At 47.1% G+C, this 27,859-nt stretch overlaps 2 protein-coding genes across 17 annotated transcripts in view; one reads left to right on the forward strand and one right to left on the reverse strand.

Annotated features, from left to right (window-relative positions):
• The window catches only part of KRBOX4 (KRAB box domain containing 4), a 39,679-nt gene extending 36,200 nt beyond the window's left edge, over positions 1 to 3,479 (forward strand). Inside the window, exon 6 of the mRNA XM_049107718.1 lies at positions 3,341 to 3,479. Within this exon, the coding sequence (XP_048963675.1) occupies positions 3,341 to 3,381 (41 nt within the window). The 3' untranslated portion in view covers positions 3,382 to 3,479. The remainder of the gene's footprint in view (positions 1 to 3,340) is intronic.
• Positions 1 to 21,317, reverse strand: part of ZNF674 (zinc finger protein 674) — a 33,140-nt gene extending 11,823 nt beyond the window's left edge. The window contains exons 1-7 of one of the 16 annotated variants that reach the window (XM_025468908.3): positions 21,163 to 21,317; positions 19,924 to 20,027; positions 19,182 to 19,248; positions 18,930 to 19,077; positions 18,287 to 18,331; positions 14,063 to 14,189; positions 13,667 to 13,762 (exon numbers count right to left, since the gene is read on the reverse strand). In XM_025468908.3, coding sequence (XP_025324693.1) covers positions 13,667 to 13,762; positions 14,063 to 14,189; positions 18,287 to 18,331; positions 18,930 to 19,077; positions 19,182 to 19,210 — 445 coding nt within the window. In that variant the 5' untranslated portion in view covers positions 19,211 to 19,248; positions 19,924 to 20,027; positions 21,163 to 21,317. The other 15 variants (XM_025468911.3, XM_025468906.2, XM_025468909.2 and 12 more) reach the window with 15 other exon arrangements.
• Positions 21,318 to 27,859: the final 6,542 nt, after the last annotated feature.

A 27,859-nucleotide genomic window follows, 5' to 3' on the forward strand; every position in this document is an offset into this window, starting at 1 on the left:
CACTGCCTATGAGGAAACAATGATTCAAATGTCTGTGAAGTTGTTATCAGAAACAACACAGGCTAGAAGATAATGGCCTTTCTTTTTGCTTTCAGAATTTTTTTTAGAGGGAGGGGGGAAGGGCACTGGGAGAAGGAGAGGGAGAATCTTAAGCAGGATCCATGCCCAGAGGGGAGCCCCATATAGGGCTCTATCTCACAACTCTGAAATCATGACTTGAGTCAAAATCAAGAGTTGGATACTTAACTGACTGAGCCACCCAGGCAGCTCAATATTAGAGCACCTTAAAAATACTAAAGGTAAAGAAATGTCAACCCAGAATTCTATATCCAGCAAAAATATCCTTCAACAATGAAGATGAAATTTAAACATTCACACAAGGAAAACAAAAGACATTGTCACCAGTAGATTTGTTCTAAGAGAAATGATACAGGATCTTCAGAGTGAAGGGAAATAATATCAGAGGGAAGCACAGAACTTCAGGAATAAATAACAAGCAGCAGAAATGGTAAAATATCTTGGCAAGTATAACAGATTATTTTTTCCTTTTGAATTCTTTGGTATATATGATAGTTGAAAGCAACAACTGTAACATTGTCTAGGAGGTTAAAATGTATATAGATATAATGCATTTGAAAACTATAACAGAGGGAGGGGCAAGATGGCGGAAGAGTAGGGTCCCCAAATTACCTGTCCCCACCAAATTACCTAGATAACCTTCAAATCATCCTGAAAATCTACGAATTCGGCCTGAGATTTAAAGAGAGAACAGCTGGAATGCTACAGTGAGAAGAGTTCGTGCTTCTATCAAGGTAGGAAGACGGGGGGGGGGGGGGGGGAGAAATAAACAAAAGGCATCCAAGGGGGAGGGGCCCTGCGAGGAGCCGGGCTAAGGCCGGGGCGAGCGCCCCCAGGACAGGAGAGCCCCGTCCCGGAGAAGCAGGAGCTTCACCAATCTTCCCGGGTGGAAAGGCGCCCGCAAGGAGTTAGAGCAAGACCCTAGGAGGGCGGGGATGCCCTCAGGCTCCCTGGGACACTAACAGACTCCTGAGCGCCCAGGAGAGTACGCCGAGCTCCCTAAGGGCTACAGCGCGGGGGACCCGGGAGCAGCTCAGAGGGGCTCGGGCGGCGGCTCCGCGGAGAGGGGGCTGCGCGCCCCCGGAGCAGCTCCGAGGCGGCTCCAGCAGAGGAAGAGGCTCCGTGCGGAGGGGGCTGCGCGGCTCCGGGAGCAGCTCGGAGGGGCTCAGGCCGGGGCTCCGTTGAGGGGGCTGCGCGTGGGACCACGAATCCAACAGCGCAGGCCCGGGAGCCCAGGGCGCGGGGACACAGCTCAGGATGCGGCCTTCCCCACGGGACAGGCAGAGGCCGGAAGGGCCCAGGACCACAAGGACGTTCCTGCCCTGAGCTGAGCAGATAAGCGGCCCCGCCCCCGGAACTTCCAGGCCCTGCAGACAGAGAGCTCCATAGTTAACTGTGGGAGCTGAATCCAGGGCTCCGGAGCTGGCCCCTCCACTGGGGTTGTTCCTCCTGGGGCCTCACGGGTTAAACAACCCCCACTGAGCCCTGCACCAGCAGGGGGAAGAGCAGCTCCCCCAAGTGCTAACACCTGAAAATCAGCACAACAGGCCCCTCCCCCAGAAGACCAGCTAGAAGGACAAGTTCCAGGGGAAGTCAAGGGACTTAAAGTATACAGAAACAGAAGATACTCCCCCCTGTTTTTTGTTTGTTTGGTTTTTTTTTTTTTTTTTGCTTTTTGATTTCTGTTTGCTTCCCCCACCCTTTTTTCCCTTTCTTTCTTTTTCTTTCTCTTTTTCTTCTCTTTTTTTCTTTTTTCTTTTTCTCTTTTTCTCTTTTCTTTCCTTCTTTGTCTCCTCTCTTTTTCTCCTTTTCCCAATACAACTTGTTTTTGGCCACTCTGCACTGAGCAAAATGACTAGAAGGAAAACCTCACCTCAAAAGAAAGAATCAGAAACAGTCCTCTCTCCCACAGAGTTACAAAATCTGGATTACAATTCAATGTCAGAAAGCCAATTCAGAAGCACAATTATACAGCTACTGGTGGCTCTAGACAAAAAGCATAAAGGACTCAAGAGACTTCATGACTGCAGAATTTAGATCCAATCAGGCAGAAATTAAAAATCAATTGAATGAGATGCAATCCAAACTAGAAGTCCTAACGACGAGGGTTAACGAGATGGAAGAACAAGTGAGTGACATAGAAGACAAGGTGATGGCAAAGAGGGAAACTGAGGAAAAAAGAGACAAACAAAAGACCATGAAGATAGATTAAGGGAAATAAACGACAGCCTGAGGAAGAAAAACCTACGTTTAATTGGGGTTCCCAAGGGTGCCGAAAGGGACAGAGGGCCAGAATATGTATTTGAACAAATCCTAGCTGAAAACTTTCTTAATCTAGGAAGGGAAACAGGCATTCAGATCCAAGAGATAGAGAGATTCCCCCCCTAAAATTAATAAAAACTGTTCAACACCTCGACATTTAATAGTGAAACTTGCAAATTCCAAAGATAAAGAGAAGATCCTTAAAGCAGCAAGAGACAAAAAATCCCTGACTTTTATGGGGAGGAGTATTAGGGTAACAGCAGACCTCTCCACAGAGACCTGGCAGGCCAGAAAGGACTGGAAAGATATATTCAGGGACCTAAATGAGAAGAACATGCAACCAAGAATACTTTATCCAGCAAGGCTCTCATTCAAAATGGAAGGAGAGATAAAGAGCTTCCAAGACCGGCAGGAACTGAAAGAATATGTGACCTCCAAACCAGCTCTGCAATAAATTTTAAGGGGGACTCTTAAAATTCCCCTTTAAGAAGAAGTTCAGTGGAACAATCCACAAAAACAAAGACTGAATAGATATCATGATGACACTAAACTCATATCTGTCAATAGTAACTCTGAACGTGAACAGGCTTAATGACCCCATCAAAAGGCGCAGGGTTTCAGACTGTATAAAAAAGCAGGACCCATCTATTTGCTGTCTACAAGAGACTCATTTTAGACAGAAGGACACCTACAACCTGAAAATAAAAGGTTGGAGAAGCATTTACCATTCAAATGGTCCTCAAAAGAAAGCAGGGGTAGCCATCCTTATATCAGATAAACTAAAATTTACTCCGAAGACTGTAGTGAAAGATGAAAAGGGACACTATATCATACTTAAAGGATCTATCCAACAAGAGGACCTAACAATCCTCAATATATATGCCCCGAATGTGGGAGCTTCCAAATATTTAAATCAATTAATAACCAAAGTGAAGAAATACTTAGATAATAATACACTTATGCTTGGTGACTTCAATCTAGCTCTTTCTACCCTTGATAGGTCTTCTAAGCACAACATCTCCAAAGAAACAAGAGCTTTAAATGATACACTGGACCAGATGGATTTCACAGATATCTACAGAACTTTACATCCAAACTCAACTGAATACATTCTTCTCAAGTGCACATGGAACTTTTTCCAGAATAGACCACATACTGGGTCACAAATCGAGTCTGAAATGATACCAAAAGATTGTGATCGTCCCCTGCATATTCTCAGACCATAATGCCTTGAAATTAGAACTAAATCACAACAAGAAGTTTGGAAGGACCTCAAACACGTGGAGGTTAAGAACCATCCTGCTAAAAGATGAAAGGGTCAACCAGGAAATTAAGGAAGAATTAAAAAGATTCATGGAAACTAATGAGAATGAAGATACAACCGTTCAAAATCTTTGGGATGCAGCAAAAGCAGTCCTAAGGGGGAAATACATTGCAATACAAGCATCCATTCAAAAACTGGAAAGAACTCAAATACAAAAGCTAACCTTACACCTAAAGGAGCTAGAGGAAAAACAGCAAATAGATCCTACACCCAGCAGAAGAAGAGTTAATTAAGATTCGAGCAGAACTCAACGAAATCGAGACCAGAAGAACTGTGGAACAGATCAACAAAACCAGGAGTTGGTTCTTTGAAAGAATTGAATTAATAAGATAGATAAACTATTAGCCAGCCTTATTAAAAAAAAGAGAGAGAAGACTCAAATTAATAAAATCATGAATGAGAAAGGAGAGATCACTACTAACACCAAGGAAATACAAACGATTTTAAAAACATATTATGAACAGCTATACGCCAATAAATTAGGCAATCTAGAAGAAATGGATGCATTCCTGGAAAGCCACAAACTACCAAAACTGGAACAGGAAGAAATAGAAAACCTGAACAGGCCAATAACCAGGGAGGAAATTGAAGCAGTCATCAAAAACCTCCCAAGACACAAAAGTCCAGGGCCAGATGGCTTCCCAGGGGAATTCTATCAAACGTTTAAAGAAGAAACCATACCTATTCTCCTAAAGCTGTTTGGAAAGATAGAAAGAGATGGAGTACTTCCAAATTCGTTCTATGAGGCCAGCATCACCTTAATTCCAAAACCAGACAAAGACCCCACCAAAAAGGAGAATTACAGACCAATATCCCTGATGAACATGGATGCAAAAATTCTCAACAAGATACTAGCCAATAGGATCCAACAGTACATTAAGAAAATTATTCACCATGACCAAGTAGGATTTATCCCCGGGACACAAGGCTGGCTCAACACTCGTAAAACAATCAATGTGATTCATCATATCAGCAAGAGAAAAACCAAGAACCATATGATCCTCTCATTAGATGCAGAGAAAGCATTTGACAAAATACAGCATCCATTCCTGATCAAAACTCTTCAGAGTGTAGGGATAGAGGGAACATTCCTCAACATCTTAGAAGCCATCTATGAAAAGCCCACAGCAAATATCATTCTCAATGGGGAAGCACTGGGAGCCTTTCCCCTAAGATCAGGAACAAGACAGGGATGTCCACTCTCACCACTGCTATTCAATATAGTACTGGAAGTCCTGGCCTCAGCAATCAGACAACAAAAAGACATCAAAGGCATTCAAATTGGCAAAGAAGAAGTCAAACTCTCCCTCTTTGCCGATGACATGATACTGTACATAGAAAACCCAAAAGCCTCCACCCCAAGATTGCTAGAACTCATACAGCAATTTGGTAGCGTGGCAGGATACAAAATCAATGCCCAGAAATCAATGGCATTTCTATACACTAACAATGAGACTGAAGAAAGAGAAATGAAGGAGTCAATCCCATTTACAATTGCACCCAAAAGCATAAGATACCTAGGAATAAACCTAACCAAAGAGGTAAAGGATCTATACCCTAAAAACTATAGAACACTTCTGAAAGAAATTGAGGAAGACACAAAGAGATGGAAAAAATATTCCATGCTCATGGATCGGCAGAATTAATATTGTGAAAATGTCGATGTTACCCAGGGCAATTTACACGTTTAATGCAATCCCTATCAAAATACCATGGACTTTCTTCAGAGAGTTAGAACAAATTATTTTAAAGGTTGTGTGGAATCAGAAAAGACTCCGAATAGCCAGGGCAATTTTAAAAAAGAAAACCATAGCTGGGAGCATCACAATGCCAGATTTCAGGTTGTACTACAAAGCTGTGGTTATCAAGACAGTGTGGTACTGGCACAAAAACAGACACATAGATCAATGGAACAGAATAGAGAACCCAGAAGTGGACCCTGAACTTTATGGTCAACTAATATTCGATAAAGGAGGAAAGACTATCCATTGGAAGAAAGACAGTCTCTTCAATAAATGGTGCTGGGAAAATTGGACATCCACATGCAGAAGAATGAAAGTAGACCACTCTCTTGCACCATACACAAAGATAAACTCAAAATGGATGAAAGATCTAAATGTGAGACAAGATTCCATCAATATCCTAGAGGAGAACACAGGCAACACCCTTTCTGAACTCAGCCACAGTAACTTCTTGCAAGATACATCCACGAAGGCAAAAGAAACAAAAGCAAAAATGAACTATTGGGACTTCATCGAGATAAAAAGCTTTTGCACAGCAAAGGATACAGTCAACAAAACTAAAAGACAACCTACAGAATGGGAGAAGATATTTGCAAATGACGTATCAGATAAAGGGCTAGTTTCCAAGATCTATAAAGAACTTATTAAACTCAACACCAAAGAAACAAACAATCCAATCATGACATGGGCAAAAGACATGAAGAGAAATCTCACAGAGGAAGACATAGACATGGCCAACATGCACATGAGAAAATGCTCTGCATCACTTGCCATCAGGGAAATACAAATCAAAACCACAATGAGATACCACCTCACAGCAGTGAGAATGGGGAAAATTAACAAGGCAGGAAACCACAAATGTTGGAGAGGATGTGGAGAAAAGGGAACCCTCTTACACTGTTGGTGGGAATGTGAAGGTGCAACCACTCTGGAAAACTGTGTGGAGGTTCCTCAAAGAGTTAAAAATAGACCTGCCCTACCACCCAGCAATTGCACTGTTGGGGATTTATCCCAAAGATTTAGATGCAATGAAACGCCGGGACACCTGCACCCCGATGTTTATAGCAGCAATGTCCACAATAGCCAAACTGTGGAAGGAGCCTCGGTGTCCATCGAAAGATGAATGGATAAAGAAGATGTGGTTTATGTATACAATGGATTACTCAGCCATTAGAAACGACAAATACCCACCATTTGCTTCAACGTGGATGGAACTGGAGGGTATTATGCTGCGTGAAATGAGTCAATCGGAGAAGGACAAACATTATATGTTCTCATTCATTTGGGGAATATAAATAATATTGAAAGGGAATAGAAGGGAAGGGAGAAGAAATGGGTAAGAAATATCAGAAAGGGAGACAGAACATAAAGACTCCTAACTCTGGGAAACTAACTAGGGGTGGTGGAAGGGGAGGAGGGTGGGAGGTGGGGGTGAATGGGTGACGGGCACTGAGGGGGGCACTTGGCGGGATGAGCACTGGGTGTTATTCTATATGTTGGCAAATTGAACACCAATAAAAAATAAATTTATTATTAAAAAATAAATAAATTTGTAGTTTTGACTATTTAAAAAAAAATGTTGCCATGGCAACCTGTGTTGCAAAGGCCCCCCAGTGGGACATCACTGGAACAGCTGGTGACATTTGAACACAGTGTGTTAGATATGAGAACCATATCAACGTGAAAGTTCCCAATTGTGATAACAGCAGTGGGTTATACAAGAGAATACTGGTTTTTAGAAAATATATGGTGATGTGTTAATGGGTGAAGGAACATTGTGCCTCCAGTCTTAAATGGTTCAGAATAAATGGATTTAAATATAAGTATATGCATATAGATAATAAATAGATGTAGACACAGAACATGACAAACCAAACGGGGTGAAATGCAACCAACTCGTGAATCTGGGCAGAGTCTATAGAAGCTTCTGGTATTAATCTTGAAATTTTCTATAAATTTGAAACTATATCAAAATTAAAAATTATTAAAACAAAAAATAAAATGTAAGTCTAAGTAAAATGTAAAAGGTTAACTTACACACCAGATCTTAATCCCTAGAGCAACTATTAAACTAAAAAAAATAGATTAAGGAGATATTGTCAAAAAATAAATATGTTAAAAAATAAAAATAAATATGTTGAGGGGCACTTGAGTGGCTCAGTTGGTTAAGCAGCCGACTTTGGCTCAGGTCTGACTTGGGCTCAGGTCACAATCCTGGACTATTGGGCTCCCTGCTGGGCAGGGAGTGCTTCTCCCTTTCCTTCTGTCTGCTACTCACCCACTCTTTCTCTCTTGCTCTCTCTCTCTAACAAATAAATATTTTTAAAAGTATGTTGAAAATAGAATATTTAAATTGCAACTGCATTTCCTATGTAAGACTCATGCATTCAAAACTACAATATTCCTGAGAGAGATTTTAAAAGACCAAAATAAATTGAGAGAGATATCATGTTCGTGAATTGGAAGACTCAATATTGTTAGTATTTCAATGATCCACAGATTCAGTTCAATCCCAAAGAAAATTCCCGCAGGCTATTATGTAGAAACTGACAAGCTGATGCTAAAATTTACATGAAGATATCAAGGACCCAGAATAGCCAAAACATTATGAAAAGGAAGAACAAAGTTGGAAGATTCATACCACTTCATCTGAACATTTAATGTAAGGCTTTAGTAATTAAGAAGTGTGGTATAGGCGTGTAGACCTGTCGCTCAACTGTTTTCAACAAGGGGCCCAGGTAAACTGATAGAGGAAATACAGTCTTTTCAAAAATGCTGCTGGAATAACTGAATATGCACACACACACACAAAAGAACATTGAGGGGCACCTGGGTGGCTGAGTCCATTAAGTAAGCACCTGCCTTTGACTCAGGTCATGATCGCAGTGTCCTGGGATCAAGCCCTGCATCAAGCTGCTTGGTGGGGAGCCGGCTTCTCCCTTTCCCTGCCACTCCCACTGCTTGTGGGCACACACGCATGCACATGCTCTCTCTTTCTCTCTGTGTCAAACGGATAAATAATCTTAAAAAAAAGAACACTGATCCTTACCTCACACCTGGTAAGAAATACTTCTCTCGTTATGTCCATTGGCCTAAATATAAGAGCTAAAATTGTAAATCTTCTGAATGAAATCATATGAGAAGCTCTTTGTTACCATCGATTAGAGAATTGTTTAATAGGGCACAAAAGGCATGAATCATAAAAGAAAAGCTTGATAAATAGGGCATTATCAAAAGAATGTCTTGTTTTGAAAGACATTATTAAAAACAAACCACAGTTTGGGAGTAAATATGTGGAAAACACGGCGCTGATAAAAGACTTGCATCCAGAATATATGAAGAACTCTTAAACATTGCATAGCAACAAAAATGGCAAAACATTATGGCAAACAGTTCACCCAAGATATGCAGATGGCAAATAGGCACATGAAAAGACGCTAAACATTAGTTATTGGAGAAATGCAAATTAAAATCAAAATGAGATGCTCCAACACAGCTACTAGAAAGACTAACCATGTTCGTAATACCAAGAGCTAGCAAGGATGTAAAACACCTAGAACTCCCATGTTGTTGTTGGTCGACAAAAATGGTCAGCCATGCAGGGAACCGGTGTGATGATGTCTTGTGAAGTTAAACATACATTTACCATAAGACCAAACAATCCCAGTCAAGATATTTACCCAAGAAGATGAAAACATGTCCAAACAGCTGAACATGAAGGTTCATACAGGCTTCCTTTAGTAACCAAAAATTTTTAAAAATTCTAAAGTGTGTAAACTGCTTAATAAAACAAACAGATATAACATTATTCACCTTTGAAAAGGACAAAATGCTGATAATACATCAAACATGGATGAACTTAAAAGTCATTAAGGTAAGTGAAAAAAGCAACACACATAAGGTTATTTACCGTAAGAGGCACTTATAAGGTATTACAGAAAGGATAAAACTAGAAGAATAGAAATGACAAGTGTCCAAATCCCAGATATGAGAGAAAGAAGTTGAATTACAACAGGGCAAAGAGATCCCTTAGGGGAATGCAAAGGTCCAATATATTGAACCTGGTGGTATTACAAGACTAACACTTTCTCAATATACAAAACTGTATACCTAACAATGGTGAACTTCAAAAAATATAAATTATACCTCAATAAAGCTCACTTAAAAAAACAAGAGTCACATCACCATAAATATAAAACGAAAATATGTGAGTAATACACATGGGGATTATGTTAAAACTTTATCACATACAACCAAATACCATATGATGCTACTTATGAATTTCCTTTAATTAAAATACCTATTAAGCATTAAGGACAAACAATATTAACAAGTAGTGACCTCTAGTTAATGACAGGCCTGTGGAAGTATTTCGGGGTGAAGTGTACTGATCTCCGAAACTTACTATGAAACTCATCACAAAAAGAAAAGGGACTGGGCAGCCCCGGTGGCGCAGCGGCTTAGCACCGCCTAAGCCCGGGGTGTGGTCCTGGAGACCCCGGGTGGGGTCCCGCGTCGGGCTCTTTGCATGGAGCCAGCTTCTCCCTCTGCCTGTGTCTCTGCCTCTCTCTCTGTGTCTCTATGAATAAATAGATAAAATCTTAAAAAAAAAGGGACTGATGGAAGGACAGAGGAATTAGTAGTACACAGACAAACAGAAGAAAAAGCAAATACAGCAAAATGTACATTGTAGCATCTAGGGGGAATTCTATGGGTGTTCAAACTATAATTCTTTCACTTGTTTGGCATGAAAATTTTTATAATAAAATGTTGGGGGGGAAACTAAATAAAGAACAGCAGAGGAAACCCAAAGTAAGTAGAAAAAAGGAAATAAAGGTAAAAGAGAAGTGAACAAAACAGAAAACAAAACACAGGGAAAACGCAGAAAGGCAAAGACCTTTCTCTGAAGAGCTCAACAACCTTCTGATGAACTTCAGACTTCACACTACTACATGGGACAATTCATTTTTAAAAAAATATTTTATTTATTTTTTCATGAGAGACAGAGAGAGAGAGAGAGAGAGAGAGAGATGGGCAGAGACACAGGCAGAGGGAGAAGCAGGCTCCATGCAGGGAGCCCCATGTGGGACTCGATCCCGGGACTCCAGGATCACGCCCCTGGGCCGAAGGCAGGCGCTAAACCACTGAGCTACCCAGGGCTCCCCCATGACTGGAAAATTCAGGTTATAGTGAGGCCACTCTTGAGACTAACCATTCCTAGAAGATTTATCTCAGAAAAACCAGAGAATTTTTTTTAGGATTTATTTATTTGAGAGAGACAGAGAACGAGCAGGGAGAGTGGGAGGGGGAGAGGAAGACGAACAGGTGCCCAGCTGAGTGCACAGCCTGACATAGGGCTCAATTCCAAGACCCTAAAATCATGACCTGAGCCAAAATCAAGAGCCCAACCAACTGAGGCACCCAGAGGCGCCATTAGAACAACTAGAGAATTTATGGGACCTGCCAGAAACTTCCTCCAGGGCCCAGGGGAATTAGCAGTCCCGAAGTAGCCTGAAGTCTCGAACAATGGGGAAAGGGAAAACAAGGGAGTCCAGTAGTGAGTCCACGTGCTCCTGTCTTCCCACCCCACCTGATCCCATGCCCCTGGGTGAGGCCTGGCCATGTCTCCCTGTGCCTTTGAACCCTTGTCAGGGGATACTGAAACCAGTGGATCTCAACTGGACATGGGCATCAGAACTGTCTGGAGCGTCACTCAAAATACACAGAACCAGTACCACCCGAGGCTTTCTGAAACCATTTCCACATGGTGGTGGGCCTACGCGTGAGTATCGTGAGGGGTCCACAGGTCACTATGTGATACACCTTGGGGTAACAAAGACTGTATTAAGAAATATTTTATTGTCAACAACAAAAACAGTGATAGCATCTACTGAAAGCTCCCAGGGTGCCAGGCACCCTTCTTGGTGCTTTACATTCATCCACTCATGAAATTCTAACAATCCTGTAAGTTCTAGCATGAGCCCCATTCTACAAACAGGGGAAAAAAAAAAAAAAAAAAGAGACTCTGAGTCAAGTGCGCAGAGGGACAGCTAGTGAGCAAAGAAGCCAGAAATCAAATCCAGGCTCTGAGCTCCAAAGCCCAAGCTGCTGACGGCTGGCTGCAGATGGACACAGAACCTCATTCCTCTGCTCTTCTCCAAAAGGAAAAAATACTTACCGAATGTTCCCACACCTGGATGGGTAAGAATGAGATGCAGGTACTCTCTAGGGCTCTGTGTTCCAGGCAGAAAATCAGCCAGAGACACATAGCTCCGTTTAAAAGAAGCTACCAGATGGAATGCAGGCACAGAAGCTCAGCTCTATTGGGCTGCCTCTTTTGGCTGAGGTCATGATCTCAAGATCGTGATAGAGAGCCCGAGTCAGGCTCCACACTCAGTGTAGAGTCCACCTGAGATTCTCTCTCCCTCTCCTCCTATGCCTCTGCCCCCTCCCCTTGCTTGCTCTCTCTAAATAAATAATATATAAAATCTTCAAAAAAAAAAAAAAAAGCACCTTAGATATACTGGTTACCCTTATAAATGTAACAGGAAAACTACAAATAACAACTTAACAGACATTGCGAAGATCTGAGGAGAAGGCCACGGTGTAACTGAGCTAAATCCTCATTTTCCATATAGAGGGGAGATCACATAGAAATCTCCAGAAATGCAGGTGTGAAGGCATTCCCGGGACCCAGGAGGTGACCCTCAGCAGAATTACAAACAGAAACCGAGAGAAGAGGCAGGCAGCCCTTGGAGGTGTGGCTGGGGATGTGCTGACGCGACCCGTCTCCTGTACTGCCCGCGCTGACAATGAGCATGCTCACGGTTACTTTCAGTATGACACAGATTTTCACATAAGGCAACTGGACTCGAGGCAACTGGACTGTGCCTCTGAGTTTGCGCTTCCTCCTCCCAGGGCACCACTGAACTGAGAATGGGACTTGGACATTTCAATACCTGGAAAGCCCTGGAGGCAGGGAAAAGTATGCCACGGGGAGAGCAAAAAGCCTGAGGAATCTGTGCAAAGCAGCAGTGGGTATGAGGTTGACGGAGCAATGAAGAGGACGCCGTACCCCCACACAGCCCTGGGAGAAGCTACAGGGAGGTGGGTGAGGGCCAGCCCAGGGAGGCCCTGAGGAAGAGGGTGCACAGCCCAGCAGAGGAGGGCTCTGGGGCAGCCGTCCGGGAGACACGAGGGGTCGTGGCCGGGCCAGAGTGCAGTAGAGCCAGGGCTCTGCAGCTAAACTCCAAACCCCCGTGCAGAGCGGATTCACATGTGTAAGCTGAGGTGGCCCCCGAGAGCCTGCTTAGAGCCGGGGCTGCAGGTCACAGAGCACACCCGGTAGTCCCAGGGCTCTAGACAGATGTCTTCGGACAGGCCCACAGAGACGCCACTGTGAGTGCGCAAGGAACGGGGGCAGACCGGCATCTGAAGAGCATGTGGAGCGCTCGAGGGACCCAGACCAACCAAACCCACGACCAAGGCAAAGAGCAGCTGTGCCCAGGATGGCGGCCAAGCTCCGTGAAGCAGGCTGCCTGGGAGTAACGTCCTGTCTAGGTCCCTTGTGTTCTGAGTAGACACAGAGAGGACACAGAAGACAAAAATGGGTGAGTGGGAGGGAGGCATGGGTAAGAGCTGGAATCTGACATCAGGTGGAGAGTCCAGTCACGTCTGGAAGAGACTGAGGACCTGAGAAGAGAGGACACGGTCCCGGGAAGGCAGACGCTGACGAGCACGACACGGGCGCAGAGAAGAGCATGGCGGCCGCCTGGCCTGGCAGAGCCAGAGGGTGCCAGCAACGCTTTAGGGCCACACCAACCCCGACAAGTCAGGCAGGATAACTTCCCTGAGGCTGAAGAAACTCTGAGCATCAGATGTAAGAGGCCCACAGCATGACAAATAAAGGGGAAGCCTCACCCCTACAGCCGTGCCTCTTCTGAGGAAAAAGCCAATGCCCAGGGGAGGAGAAACACCCTGAAACCTTCCAGAAAGGAGGGGGAGCGGGGAAGAGGGAAGGCTCAGGGTACTGGCAGGTAGAGATGGCATCTGACAGCAGCAGTGGCCACACTGTCTGAACCCCAGGAGGGTGGCAGGTGCAGGCGGCTCCTGGATATGACGGCGGCTCGTTTCCTCGAACCCAAGTCGTGTCCCCGAGTCCGGGGCGCCGAGAAGAGCTCCCAGGCATGGCCCTGACACCCAGCTCTCGCTCACCTCCTAGGTCCCCTGGCCTGGCCTGACTGGCCCAGCGCCCGCTCACCTGGATACTTCCACGTTGGCGTCTCTCCCTCTGTCATGCCGGCCTCCTCTCCTCGTCCCAATCTGAGGACCACATCTGGTTTGGCACCTAGGTATCCTGAGGACGGGAAATGACACAGGAGGTCGTTATCAACGCCAGAGGCGTTCCAGAACCGAGACCTAGCCTTGCCAACTGCAGAGGGTCCAGCCTCGAAGCCTGCCCCATGAGGAGAGCCCTTTGCCCCTCAGCCCAGAACATTCACAGAGGAGTGCAAGCCATACATATCCCGGGGCGGGGTGGGGGGAGGTGTTTGCAATCGGGACTGTGACTTCTCAGCAGGGAGCCTTGGGCTTCACAAGCCCCAGAGTGGGTGACACGAGTGGGCTGTGTTCCGGTCACACTGTGGACCGCCCTCACCCACGGACACCAGGTGGCTGTAGTTCTCCAGCATGACATCCCTGTAGAGGTTCTTCTGAGCCGAGTCCAGTTGCTGCCACTCCTCCAGGGTGAAGTCCACACACACATCCCTGAAGGTCAACAATTCCTGCAACAGCACAGGCCTCATTAGCCCAGAGGGATGGGCTTGGGGAACGGACGGTATGTCCCATCCTAAGTCTTCCACAGGTAGAAGAGACTCAATATGGCTCCCACCCCAGGAGACCCCGACAGATGAGGACAGATTGGCTTTACACAGAGCGGAAAGTCGCCTGCCCAGGGTCACACAGCTCCGATACAGGGATCAGAACACGTGTGCTCTGCCTTCCGCACCCACGTGTTTCAACACGACACTGCACCGCCTTTCTCTACATAACTGTTCTTTGCCAGTCACTACGCAATTTGAGACCATGTAGTGCACGGAGTGTTTCTGTAACCAAAGTTATCGTAAACTTTATAAAGAAACAGAATAGGTGTCAAAAGTATCTTCCTCTGGAAATGCAGTCTTTCGGCTCACTGACTGAACACAGACCAAGCTGGTACGGCCAGAGGATATAAAGGTTGATAAAAACAAGCACACACCTTCTGAACGGAAGGAGCTTCCACCTAGTAGAGGGAGGAACACAACACTTACAAACTCACCTATGAAAGGGAGGGAGGGCGGCGGGGGTGCGGAGGGGGGCTGTCCGAGGGCGGTGCAGATGCAGCACAGGGAACAGAGAATAGAAGGAAGTCGGTTCCGCTTGGGACTGGCAGAGAAGGCTTCGCGGGGACACAGAGCTATGACAACGGTTCTAAACACAGCGCCTCCGTCAGGACTAGGACGTAACAAAGTATATACAGGCCTTGCTCTAGGTCCCTGTTGCAGAGCTCCTGAAACCCTTATAAATCCCCAAGTGAGAAGAATACAAGGAGCACCTCATGTTCTAATGAGGTGACTCTAGTTGAGCTGACGGGCTGGTGACCAGAAAGGCCAAGCTGTGATTGGAAGCTCTGGATTTTAAGCCCCACTCACCTTTCTCCAGATTTGGGAGGGGGGGAGCTGGAGGTGGAGTTAACAATTGATCGTACTTGTGCTCTGAAGCCTCCATAAAGTCTCAATAGCGTGGGATTCGGGGAGCTTCCAGGTGGGTGAACACATCTATATACCGGGAGGATGATGCTTGCCAGTCCATGGGGACAGAAGCTCTCGAGCTCAGGGCCCTCCCAGGCTTGCCCTATATATCTGTTCATCTGGCCATTCATGCGGGTCCTTCATCGTGTCCTTTAATGAACTAGTAAATGTAAGTAACTGTGCCCCCGAGTCCTGCGAGCCACTCTAGCAAGTAATCAAATCCAAGGAGGGGATCACTGGTCCCTCTCATCTATAGCGTGCTGCTCGAAAGCCTGTGCCTGGTGCTGGCATCTGATGGGGCATGTGGGGGGGGGTGGTAGTCTGGTGGGACCAAACCCTCGACCTGTGGGATGTGATCTAGGATCTCTCTCCAGAGAGATGGTGTCAATACTGAGTTCGGGGCAGGACGCCCAGCTGCTGTGGCAGAGAGCTGTGTGGGGGTGGGGCAAACCTTCGACACCTCTGGGGAGAAAGTGTTCCGTGTGAGCGTGGAGGAGACACACGGGAGAAAGATAGGCAGGAAAGACACAGTGGGAAGAACCGGGCTGTTTCCAGGACTGCGACGGCTGCGTTGGGTTTTTCCTTCACAGTCCTCAGACTGCTGATTGTGGCTACTCCATCACGAAAGGGAACAGGAAGCAGGAGGGTGGGAGTCTGACCCGGTCAGCAGACTGAGGTAGAGAAGGAAAGGTCTTGTCAGCACCACACAGAAGCTCAGAAGTTTCTGAGTGGCCAGATTCCCACCAGAGAGAGAGAGAGGGAGGAAGAGAGAGAGAGAGAGAGAGAGAGAGAGCGCGCGCGCGCAATACTCCAACCCTTTACGCTCTGGATCTCCTCCTGTCCCACCCACACTGGCCGGTCTTTGATCTGGGGGATGTGTGGCACCCGTAGGGCCCCAACAGGCCACACGTGGCAGCAGTTCACTCAGTCCAGCAGACCGACACACGCCAGGCCACACCGTGTGCACAGGGGCAGTGACAGGCATGTGTTGCCAGCAGGAGGAGTTCTCAGAGCAGCCCACCCCTGCTCACCCTTCCCAAGTGACAAGTCAGGTGTTAGGGACCATGACCACACTGGTGAGCACAGGGCAACACCTGGCTCAGTGGCCATCTGCTGTCAAAATTCAAGATGCACATCGCCGCTGACCTAGAATCCTCACGTCTAATAAGCTACCTTGCAGACCAGACATGCTTGCGAGGAACAAACTGAAAACGTACACGGGGAAGTACTGCTGCACCGTTTATGACATCAAAAGACCAGGGTATCCTCGATGTACATCCCTGGCAGAAGGGTTAAGACATACTGGTATTTCCAGCCAGTGGAATATCGCATAGCCATTTTTGGAAATGGGGTACCACGCGCCGGTGATTTAGCCCTCCGGGGAACAGCTGGCAAGGTCTGTAGAAACTCTTCATTCTTAGGAGTCTCTCATGGAAAGGGAGGTGGGCGGGGGGTGGGGGTGACTGAGTGACGGGCACTGAGGGGGGGCACTTGATGGGATGAGCACTGGGTGTTATGCTATATGTTGGCAAATTGAACTCCAATAAAAAAAATAATAAAATAAAATAAAATATTAAAAAAAAAGAAACTCTTCATTGTCACCACAAGGGGGAGTGGGTGGGGACACTGACATCAAGACAATCCAGGGCAGTGACACAGTTAGCTATCCTCCAAGGCACACAACCGCCCTCTACACACAGCCTGACCTGACCCACGTGCCAAGCGTGCCCAACTCTGGGGTTGTTCAGACGCACAATGAAATGGAATGGTCGCGGAAAAGTCCGGAATGTGCTTGAGTCTCACGTGAAGGAAGAAATCTGAAGTAAAGGGCATTCTTACAAGAAAGAGATGTGCATGCGTGATCTCTCCAAGAATGAATGAACGAGGAAGGAGAAGGGGCATGGGGGACACACAAGAATTAGTGTGTACCCTTTGTCAAACAAGGCTTTTGTCTGAATTTTTTTTACCGTATGGACAAATCATTCGGCAGTGCTCAATTCAGCTTATTAACGCCCTATTCAGAACATGTTTCTAGAATCTTGGTATCCGTGTTGTCAAGTGCATCGGGAATGTAACTTACTTTCTGTGACATCTTTATCAAACCTAAGGTGAAGTGGCTTCACAGAACCGACTGGACTCATTTTCGACTTTCAACATCCTGGAAAAGCCGGACACAGGAACTATCTGGTCTCTTTTTTTTTTTTCACATTCTGGGAAAGGAGTAATCAGTGTAGGATTTGGGACAGCCAATTAAAGTGTGAATACCTTAGACCCAAAATCCAACCTCCAGGTGAGGATACATAAACCCCCCCCCCCCCGCACTGTTGAGCACACACATAAAGAGTCATCCAAGAGGCACCATATACAACAGAAAAAGAACGTTCAAAACCTGAATACGCAAACAGAGCAAGAGTTGGATGATACATCCCTAGCACTGCAGAGTAACGGAAATCATCTTTCTGTGCTGAGGAGGAACACCATCCAGAAAATAACCAGGCAGGAAAAGAAGATGGGAGCGGGGCTCGGATGGCACTTGTGCAAAAACACCCACCCGACACGGCCGACGGACCCGTTCTCAGCAAGTGAACCTGACGGAAATGCAGCCACCCCACACCATCCCGAAACTATTACCAGTGGGGAGTCTGAGGAGAAACGTGGCACCGGGGGCAGAAGGAACAGGGGCATTCGGACTATTCTTTAACGCACAGAATGTCAGGCATGGCTTTCCTTTCGCCATTTTGAACATAATGAAAAAGCAAACAGGTGGAAGGTGGAAATGGAGACACGGGAAGAGCACACGAGTCTATGGACCGGAACGAGCTTCCCCGAGAAGTAAAAGAAAACGGAGGAGGCACGTTTCCCAGAGGAAGAAGTCTGACAAGAATGCTCACTCTCTTGCTGTCTTCTCTTGTTTTATTGTGTTTAGTTTCTATGGGGAGGGGAAGGATCAGGGAAACCATAGGTGGATCAGAGCCTGAAGAGAAAGCAGCCACAGCTGAGGGGAGGGACCGATTTGTTAAGGTTACAGTGCAGATCCCCCAAAGCTGCCTCAAGTCCACTGGAAACAAAGGAGGGGGTAAAGAGGAACTCACCTGGGCCGTGGCCATCTCGGTCTGCCCTGGACAAAGGGCGGAGATCTAGGGAGACAGAATGAGGGGCTCAAGATCAGGGTGCTCAGCCAGGAGACCATCCCCACCAGCCTAATAACAATCACCCTTGCGTCCTGGGGAGAATGACGTGCAAACGTGCCTGGGACCTCCAGCCCGGTCCCTTGGGACGTGGATAAGCCCACGACTTGTGTTTACGGGCTTCCAAAACGAATTTTGTTTCATTTCTCCACATATTTAGAAGCAGATTAAGAAAAAGCAAGTGCAACGCAAGCTCATTTGTTCACCGTTACATGCATACTGATGAGCAGCAGCATACGAGAGCATTTATTAAAATGGCTGACATTGGTTTTCTTGGACGGGGGATTTCACTTTTCTGCTTTTCTTTACTTGCGTTTTTGAACGTGAACATCATTACTCATAAGATGCAAATGAGGAATGATTACACTGAGCCTCGGAGGTGACAGACCCCGAGCAGAGTCTGGGGGACAGTGACATCTGGCTGGCTGTGGTTTGCAGGTGGAGAGAAACCAGGGCTGGAGAAGGGGCAGGGAGGGGAGGCAGGGCGCAGGGAGGGAGGGGAGGAGCCCAGCACTGGTCATTCCACGAGGAGCTGGAAACCACCGACCTTGGCACCCTGCACTGCACACGCTGCCCTTCGCTGGCCCGCCTCCACCGCATTCCTGGCTCCTGACTTCCTCCTTTCCCAGGAGGTCCATTCAACGGCCTGTTCTTCCCTGCTCTGCAGTTTCAAAAGGAGTCTCCGCAAGGAGCTTCTGCACAGAGTAGCTGCTGTCACCACAGCACACACACCCCCCCTCCCGCCAGGCAGGCAGCCTCGGGACAACAGGGTTCGGCTCCGTGCAGCTTCACAACTCACGCCCTCAGGTCCAATGACAGCAGCACCATAACGAGGTAGCAGAACCAGAAGACGGCGTACCTCCAGACTGATTACAGATTTTGCCAAGTAAAAAAGAAACCGATACAAAACTATTGTACGCTTTAGCCAGACTAGAGGGAAAACCCACATTTCTGCTAGAGGTGGGTGGGATGTTCACACTCTAGGGCTGACGCATTCCAGAAACAGCCAATGGAAAAGAGGGGAGCATTATGTGTGTCTAGCGTCAGGAGACCAGAAACTCTTGTGAGGCTGGCAGTGATCCTCGTGACCCTGCCCCTGCCCGTGCAGGACTGTAGCGGGCCACCTGCCTCCTGGCAGCATCCCTCCATCCACCTGTACACATCACCTCTCTCCTCTGATGGGGTTCAACTGCCCACCGTCACATGCTGAGCATGCTCTCTCCCAGGGGGAGCAGGGACAGGGGCCACTCCAGGTCTAGCTTTTCTTGGATCGGCTGTCCTTCAGCCTTCACCCTCTGCCCTACGGTCCGGGTCTGTCCTGTGAGCCTGTACTCCCCACTCTGGGTTCTGGATCTGTCCTGAGAGCCTGCATCCTCTGCCCTGGGCTCTGGGTCTGGGCTGAAGTTCCTCCTCCTAAGCCTTTCAGAAGAGCTCTCTTGCTCCTAAGGATGCAGGACCAAAGGATTCAGAGACGACAAACGCACCTCAGCTAGGACCATCAACTGCAGCACCCCATCTGTGCCTCTGACGCTGGAACTCACCTTCCGAGGCCTCAGACTGGCTCTTCTGTAGACCAGGAAGCTCAGGTGCAGGTGAGCTGGAATCTGCAGTTGGTGAGCAGTGGTCTCAGCGCTGCAACCTGATCCTGGAAGGAAGGACCAAACAGGAGATGCAATTAGCAACCCCTTCACCCTATGGCGTGAAGTTGAGGAAAACTCAAATGTTCTCCTTTATGGAAGGAAGCACAAGGCCTCGTCTGAGTCTGGAGAGTGACGCTTAGTAGGGCCCCAATTATCACCAGACAAGGACCTGACCACACACTTCCTTCATAAAAGCCCCCCCCCCCGCAGCCCCCCCCTTCTGAAATGAAACTGCCCTGTCCCTTTCATTCACGGTGAAAATGTCAGTGCCCGCAATATGCCTGTTCTGCGTGTTGCAGACAGGTAGACACATCAGGGAACCAAAGAATCAGAGTTCCCCGCCCTTGTGGTGGAGCTCTATTCTACCAGTGAAGGCAGGCAGCAAGCAGCAAACGCGATCACCTTCGGGAGGGTGGGAGGGAACGTTAGTTAGAAAGGCCTAAGGGCTGGCGGGCGGGTTGGGGCGGGGCGGGGCGGGGGTGGTGGCTAGAAGGATCCGCAGGGGTTTACTAGCTGTGTGACTTTGGACAGGATTCCGAGCCTTTCTGTTCTTGCTTTCTCGCGACGAAGATAACGGTAACACCTGCTCACAGGCCATCGCGAAGATGACCGTGACCCCCAAGGGCGCCTTGCACTTACTAGGCCCTCAGCAAAGTCACTGACTGTGTCACTCGGCGTCGCCCGCGACGCGCCGCCCACACTCACCCCTCGGCCCCGGGCCCCCGAGCCCTCAGAGGACGCGAACCCATCACCCCGCCCTCCCCTCCGGCCCGTGTCCGCTCCGCCTCCCCGTACTTGGCTACCAGAACCCGCCAGTCCGGGCGGATAACAACAACCGGCGCGACCTCGCACCGCCCTCGGGTCGGCGGAGCACTTCCGCTCCCGTCGCCCCGCAGCCCGAGGTCGGAGCGCCGCGCACGCGCACGATCGGCTTTGGGAAGGAGGGGGGCGCTGCTGCCAGTGCCCAAGATGGCGCGCGTCGCGGGCAGCGATTCTGCCCCGGTTTGTTCGCGCCGCCAACAGCGGTTCGTGCAACCATTTTCGGCGCACATCAGGCCGGCGCGGGGGCCGGGGTGGGGGTGGGGTGGCGTCTCCCGTCGGCGAGGCGCCAGCGGAGGCTGTCAGGGGCCCCGGTCCCACCGCCTTCGAGGCCGAAGCGCCCTCTGTCGCGCCGCTCTGCTGCGCAACCTCCGTCTCCCAAAGCCGCGCTGTCCGCTTCCTTGGGCTCTCAGAATAAGAAACGGTAGTGGCGCCTGCTGCGGTCCTCAGCGGCACATGGGCGCGGCCATCTTGGGGGCGGGGCCGCTCCCTGGGCGCCATATGCTTCCCAGGCCCAGGGGTCAGAGAGCAGGGGTCAGGCCCAGTTGCGGGAAGTGGCCCGGAGGAGGGCTCGGGAGCAAGCTGCAGGGCCACTCCCACGCGCAGACTGAGAAACCCCGATGCCGGATTCTCCTGAAATAAATCCCGTGGCCCCAGTCAGGCATCCCGGGCGTCCGGGGAGACTGGTTTTTGCTTTTGGACAACATTGCCTAACGTAAGCAGAGAGTCTTGGTCTCTGCCAGTGGCAGTCGTTGGTAGCTTACACAGTAAGCATACACAGTGGGTAGCATACACAGAAAGCCTGTTAAGTGCCCTTGGGGACAGACTTCTGCTACTTGTCAGGATCTGGGGGAAAGAGGCCAAGTGTGTGCCGCCCTTGTAGGACCAGGCCCTACAAGGGTGCCTGGTCACCCCGCAGAACTCTTCGGGCGGTGCATGGTCGGGTGTCAGCTCAGTTGGCGCCGAGCTCCTCCTGCGCTAGAGCCACAGCAGGTGCCACGCACCGTGGAGAGAAGCATGTGACAAAAACCATCGTGGCATCCATCGTACGTGTATGTGATCTTCCATTTGAACCTACTGCTTTCCCCCCTCTCTTTCCCTTTCCCCTCTGTGAGGGGAAACTTATGTTCCCTGGATGATCGAGATGATTCATAGCCCAGATCTACAGCGCACGGTTCTGGGAAGTGACCGTGCAAGCTTTGTGCTGGCGTCCCGGGAGGGAGAAGAGCCTGTGTTCCCTCAGGCATGCGAGGGGGTATTGCTCTCCGCTGGGAATGAATTCCATAAGTGATGGCCAGGCCGAGAGATACTGCTTCTGCATTTCTAGAGGAGCGGTGACCCGCTAACCTTCTTTTCAGACATGCCTATCAGGAGGCGCGAAAAGTTGAGTTAGTAGGCCAGTGCCCCGGGGACCATGGAGAAAGCCCCAGCTGCAGAAATACCTGGTCTCCGGCCCTGGTCAGACCCTGCCCGTGTCCTCACGATACAGGGACAAGTGCTCACGCGGAAAGGGAAGACCTAATGGTCCGGGTAGGGCCTGGTGAAGGACACGGGTCTGGCACTCCTGCAATGCCAGCATTTCTAGTGTGACTCTGTCACTTTGGAACCTCGAAACATGCCGGGGTGTTCTTCCGGTGCATCCTCTGTCCGGGCTCTTAGGGTATGTCAGTCCATAGGGGAGAAGGCTTGTCTCCACCTCTTTCTGGCCCCTTGGCTCACAGCTGAAGACCACCTGCCTAAAGGGCTTTGTGATCGATGTCAGGTGCATCTGATAGCCCCAAGCCCAGGGCTTAGCCCACAGCAGGCACCTGGTTCGTGGTGACGGTGTACACTCTTTTCTCATACACACCGGGTAAACGTGCCTGTGGCCGCTGCGGTCCCCTCCCACAGTGTGGCCTTCCCCTTTGCCACCTTCGTGCCCGGTTGTGGGCCCGTGCCTGGCTCCAGCCTCACCCAGGATCGCCCCTCGTAGTCAGCTGAACACCTTTTTTTTTTTTTTTTTTTTTCTGTTGGCGACTAGACTTCTAAAGAAGTGGAGATGACTTGTAAGGAGTAAACCTAGGAGGCCTGGATTGCTCAAGCCCCGTAAATTCAAAGGAAAATCCTGTTTCAGGAGGACTGCCCCTTATCTGGCTCTGGGGAGACCACCACTAAGCCCCTGTGTCACATTCTGCCTAGTAAGAGTGTTTTTGTATTCTAAGCACTGCTTTTCCAGTTTGGCCAGATCGTTTATGCAAACAGTGTGACTTATGGTGAACATCTGGTTTTGCATGTGTGAGGCCCTGGGCCCTGCTATATTAGCTTGACCTCTGGAGGGCTGTCGCCCGAGGAGCTAACATCAGTCCCATGGATGCTGCACGGCCACATCACCTCCCTAAAAACCCTGGACCCCCAGGGCTGGGGGAGCTTCCCTGGCTGGTAGCACCTGGCAGGTTTCTGTTCACACATCCTTCCTGGGAGAATTTAAGCATTGACTGTGTGACTCCTTTGGGAGAAAACAACTGACCTCTCATGACTGGTTTCTGCTGGACTCCGCCCCCTGCCCGCCAGGCACCTCTTCCCTTTGCTGATTCTACTCTGCAGGCTTTCACTGTAGTAGGTCATAACCGGGTATAGAACAGCCCAGGGCGGGGCAGCCCCGGTGGCTCAGCGGTTGAGCGCCGCCTTCAGGCCGGGGCCTGATCATGGAGACCTGGGATCGAGTCCCACATCCCTGCGTGGAGCCTGCTTCTCCCTCTGTCTGTCTGTCTGTCTCTCTCTCTCTCCTCTCTCATGAATGAATATATAAAATCTTAAAAAAGAAACAGCTCAGAAGGACTCTCAGGACTCTGGAAAGGAGAACAGCTTTTCTGAGTCCCGAGTCCTAGAGCGGCATCTCGCCTGAGGGTGGTCTTAGAGACTCTCTTTACACCGTTGCTCCTGATGCTCAGATGTGTACTCACTCTCCAGTTGGTTTCAAGCATCCCACTAGGCGGACCTTCTGAACCCAGTTTGACTGCCCTCAGGGATACACAGGTCGCCGACTACAGCAGCAGTAACATCAGGAGGACACTTGTGCTTTTTCATCTGTGATGATGAATAGAGGTCCTGAGCGCATGCCCAGGGTAGGAGTTGAGCGAGCTCACCAAGCTTGCTTTCTTTCTGTGTTTGTGGAGGGTCCCTGGTATCTGCCTCTTCCCGGAGTTCTGCATAATGGCCAAGGTGTTCGGCCCATCAAACAATGCCTTAATGTTATTCTATTTGAACTTGACCTGCTGTAAAGGATGTAAGGCCAGTTGCAGGAGTTCTCCTGGCTGGACTACATTGTCCTCTGTCCTGCTGGTCCTTTGGATTTGCACAGGTGAGAGCGTACCAAGAGTGAGTGGCCCTGCTGTAGTCAGAAATGAAGGTCTTTAGTGCCTGTCCCTGCACTCATTGGTGCTTTGTCACCTCCTATGTTGAGGTCACTCTCTCATGTGAATTTAACAGTAGTTTTTGCCATATAGCTTCTCATTGGGTATCTTTTGCTGGAGTCCTGGTTCATGTAAGAAAATTATCACCTATAATCAAATAGAATTTTATATTTCTCCCTGCTTTAGTTATCTCTGTGTGGACTTCCTCTTGATTAATAATGTTGAAGCACAAACCAAAATTTTTAATGACCATCTCTAGTGTGAATTTCACATGCTAAGCCACAGATCACCCATGAATTACAATTATTTAAATTTCATTTTGGGGGCACCTGGGTGGCTCGGATAGTTAAGCATCTGCATTTGGCTCAGGTCATGATCTCAAGGTCCTTGGATCGAGCCCCACGTTGGACTCTGCATGGAGTCTGCATCTCCTCCCTCTGCCTATGTCCCTGCCTCTCTCTCTCTCTCTCTCTCTCTGTGTGTGTCTCTCATGAATAATAAAATCTTAAAAAAAATAAATTGTAGGTTTTTCTCTGCACCATACATTTTCTGATGTTGCGAAAAGTCTAAGCATTACATAAATCTCTGCCTTTTCTTAAGAGAATTTTCTTCAAAAGACAATCTCTCCTTGAGCAAATGAGTAGAATTCTTTTCACTTCCATTTCATTTCAAAGATTTTTCTTTTTCATAAGCAACTTCCTTTATTGTGACTAAATTTATTTGGGAATTTTTCATCAGACACATAATATTGTGGTTCTCTTAATTCCTTTTGTGAAAATACTTTTGTTTAACAACCACTGACTTCAAATGGTTACCTTTACCAGGTTTATTACATTTGTGCCTTCTTAGTGTTTTTCTTTAGTATTGGTAACTCTCTTTTACCTGAAATGCTTCCCTTTTCCCCTCTGCAACTCAAATCAACTTTTTCATTGTCACTTTTGTTTTTCTGAAATGATCATTGTCAGTGTACATGGACCTCTTAGCTGCCAACTAGGGACTTTGTAGAATCTAGATTAGCCATCATGCACGTGTCAGTGATAACTAGTAAAATATATCTAAGAATGATGCACATCAAAAAGCAAAAACACAACTATAAATAAACCAAAGAAGATTACACATCATCTATATAAAGAAAATAAACTGGCAGCCCCAGTGTTGCAGCGGTTTAGTGCCGCCTGCAGCCTGGGGTATGATCCTGGAGACCCAGGATCGAGTCCCATGTCAGGCTTCCTGTATGGAGCCTGCTTCTCCCTCTGCCTGTGTCTCTGCCCCTCTCTCTGTCTCTATGAATAAATAAAATCTTTTAAAAAAAGAAACTGTACTCCTGAATGTAAATGCAATACTGTAAAAACCCAATTGTCCATAAACCTAGTCCATGAATTTCAGCCAGTTTGAATCAATGTCCTCAATAGGCTCAAGGACGTATAGTACAATCCTTTATTTTAATTGGTAGGGAAAAATTATATATGAAAGCAGCCAAGGGTATTCTGAGGTTAGTTGTAATAAGGGAAGACTCATACTCTGTCATACTCTACACTAAATAAAATTGGCACACACAAAAAATTTAGAAACAAATGAAATCTAGTATAGAGCAGAATAAAAAAGATCACTGTAACAGAAGAAGAAATCAGAATGGAGTATATGAAACACTAAATGTCTAAAGTTTAGCCAACTAGAGTATGAAAATAAATTAAGAGGGGAATTTGACTTCCTATACATAGTGCTAAGTTATAATGGTTGACAAAAAAGTAGAAAAAGTCCAATGTATATTCATGTATATATGGAAAATAATTTATGATAAATGTGTAAACAAAAAAATTGTAAACAAAAACAATCTGGAAGCCATAAAGTAAATCCTAGATTTCATTAAAACATCTTTAAAATCCAAAAGAAGGAACTAAGTCAGTAGAACATCTGACTCTTAATGTTGAGGTCATGAGTTTGAGCCCCACGTTGGATGTAGAGATGACTTTTTAAAAATTTAAAAAATAGGGGTGCCTGGGTGGCTCAGTCAGTTAAGCAGCTGCCTTTGTCTCAGACCATGATTCCGGGGTTCTGGAATTGAATACCATCTAGGGCTTCCTACTCAGAGGAGAACCTCTTCTCCCTCTCCCTCTGCACTTGCCCCTGCTTGTGCTCTCACTCTCTTTGTCAAATAAAATATTTTTAAAACTTAAAAAATAAAAAGATTTAAAAATAGATGGATATTTAAAAATTTTTTTACTATTTTTTTCAAAGATTTTACTTATTCATGAGAGACACAGAGAGAGAGGCAGAGGGAGAAGGCGACTCCCCACAGAGCAGGGAGCCCAACCTGGGACTTGATCCTATGAACCTGGGATCATGACCTGAGATGAAGGTGGGTGCTAACCAACTGAGCCACCCAGGTGCCTGACATGGATATTTCGGATATCCAGATAGAATAAACATAAAATCCAAAAGAATATATGCCACAAAAAATCAAAAGACAAACCTGTACATTGGGGAAAATATTTACATTTGTGACAAAGAGTTAATATCCCTAGTAAACAATGTCCTCACAAACTTTTATGTAAAAGAGAATATACAAATAGAAAAATAAACGAAGAATATGAAGAGGGAAGTCCTAGAACAAGAAAAAAGTCACTATTTTAAAATTAGTTTTGTTTTTCTTTTGAATGATACACCATGTGGTTATAGTTTCAACAGTGGAAGAAAGGAAGTTTGTATTTGAGGGGAAAGTGTGATGAATCTCATATCCATATCTCTGACTCTGACTTTTTTCTAAGCTCTAATTCTGCATTTCCTGCTGCCTACTGCTCTTAATGCTTGGAAATCAAATTCACACTTCAAATCTATTAAGACCCAAACAAATTCATCATCATATTTTTAATCATATGCTAACATACAATCATTGCATTAAAATTACTGAGAAGAAACTGGAACCCTCCTACTTTGCTGGTGAGAATGTAAAAAGTTACAGCCATTTTGGAAAACGATTTGACAGTTCCTCAAAGAGTCAAACATAGTGTTACCATATGGCCCATCAATTTCACTCCCAGGTGTATACCCAAGAGAATTGAAAAAACCTGTTCACATATAGAAAAAAAAACTATACATGAATGTTCATAGTTGCAATATTCCTAATAACCAAAAGTGGAAACAAACCAAATGTCAATCAAATGATGAATAAACAAATGGTGGTATATCCATACAATAAAATATTACTTACCCATAAAAAGAAATGAAGTGCTGATGCAATAAACAATTGTGGATGGATCTTGAAAGCACTGTAAGTGGAAAAAGCCAGACACAAAAAGCCACATATCCTATGATTCCATTTATAAGAAATATCCAGAATAGGGGCACCTGGGTGGCTCAGTTGAGGGTCTGACTCTGTTTCAGCTCAAGTCATGATCTCATGGGTCCTGGGATAAGCCCTGCGTTGAGCTCTGTGCTCAGCAGGAAGTCTGCTTCTCCCTCGCCCACTGCCCCTCCTCTCTCACTCTCAAATAAATAAATCTTAAGGAAAAGAAATATCTAGAAGAGACAAATACCTAGAGACATACCACAGATTAGCAGTTGCCAGTGTCTGGGCGGAAAGGGAAATGGAGTGACTGTTAATAATTTATTAGTTTGCTAAGGCT

The sequence above is a fragment of the Canis lupus genome, chromosome X (assembly GCF_003254725.2).
Source record: "Canis lupus dingo isolate Sandy chromosome X, ASM325472v2, whole genome shotgun sequence".
Lineage (NCBI taxonomy): Eukaryota > Metazoa > Chordata > Mammalia > Carnivora > Canidae > Canis > Canis lupus.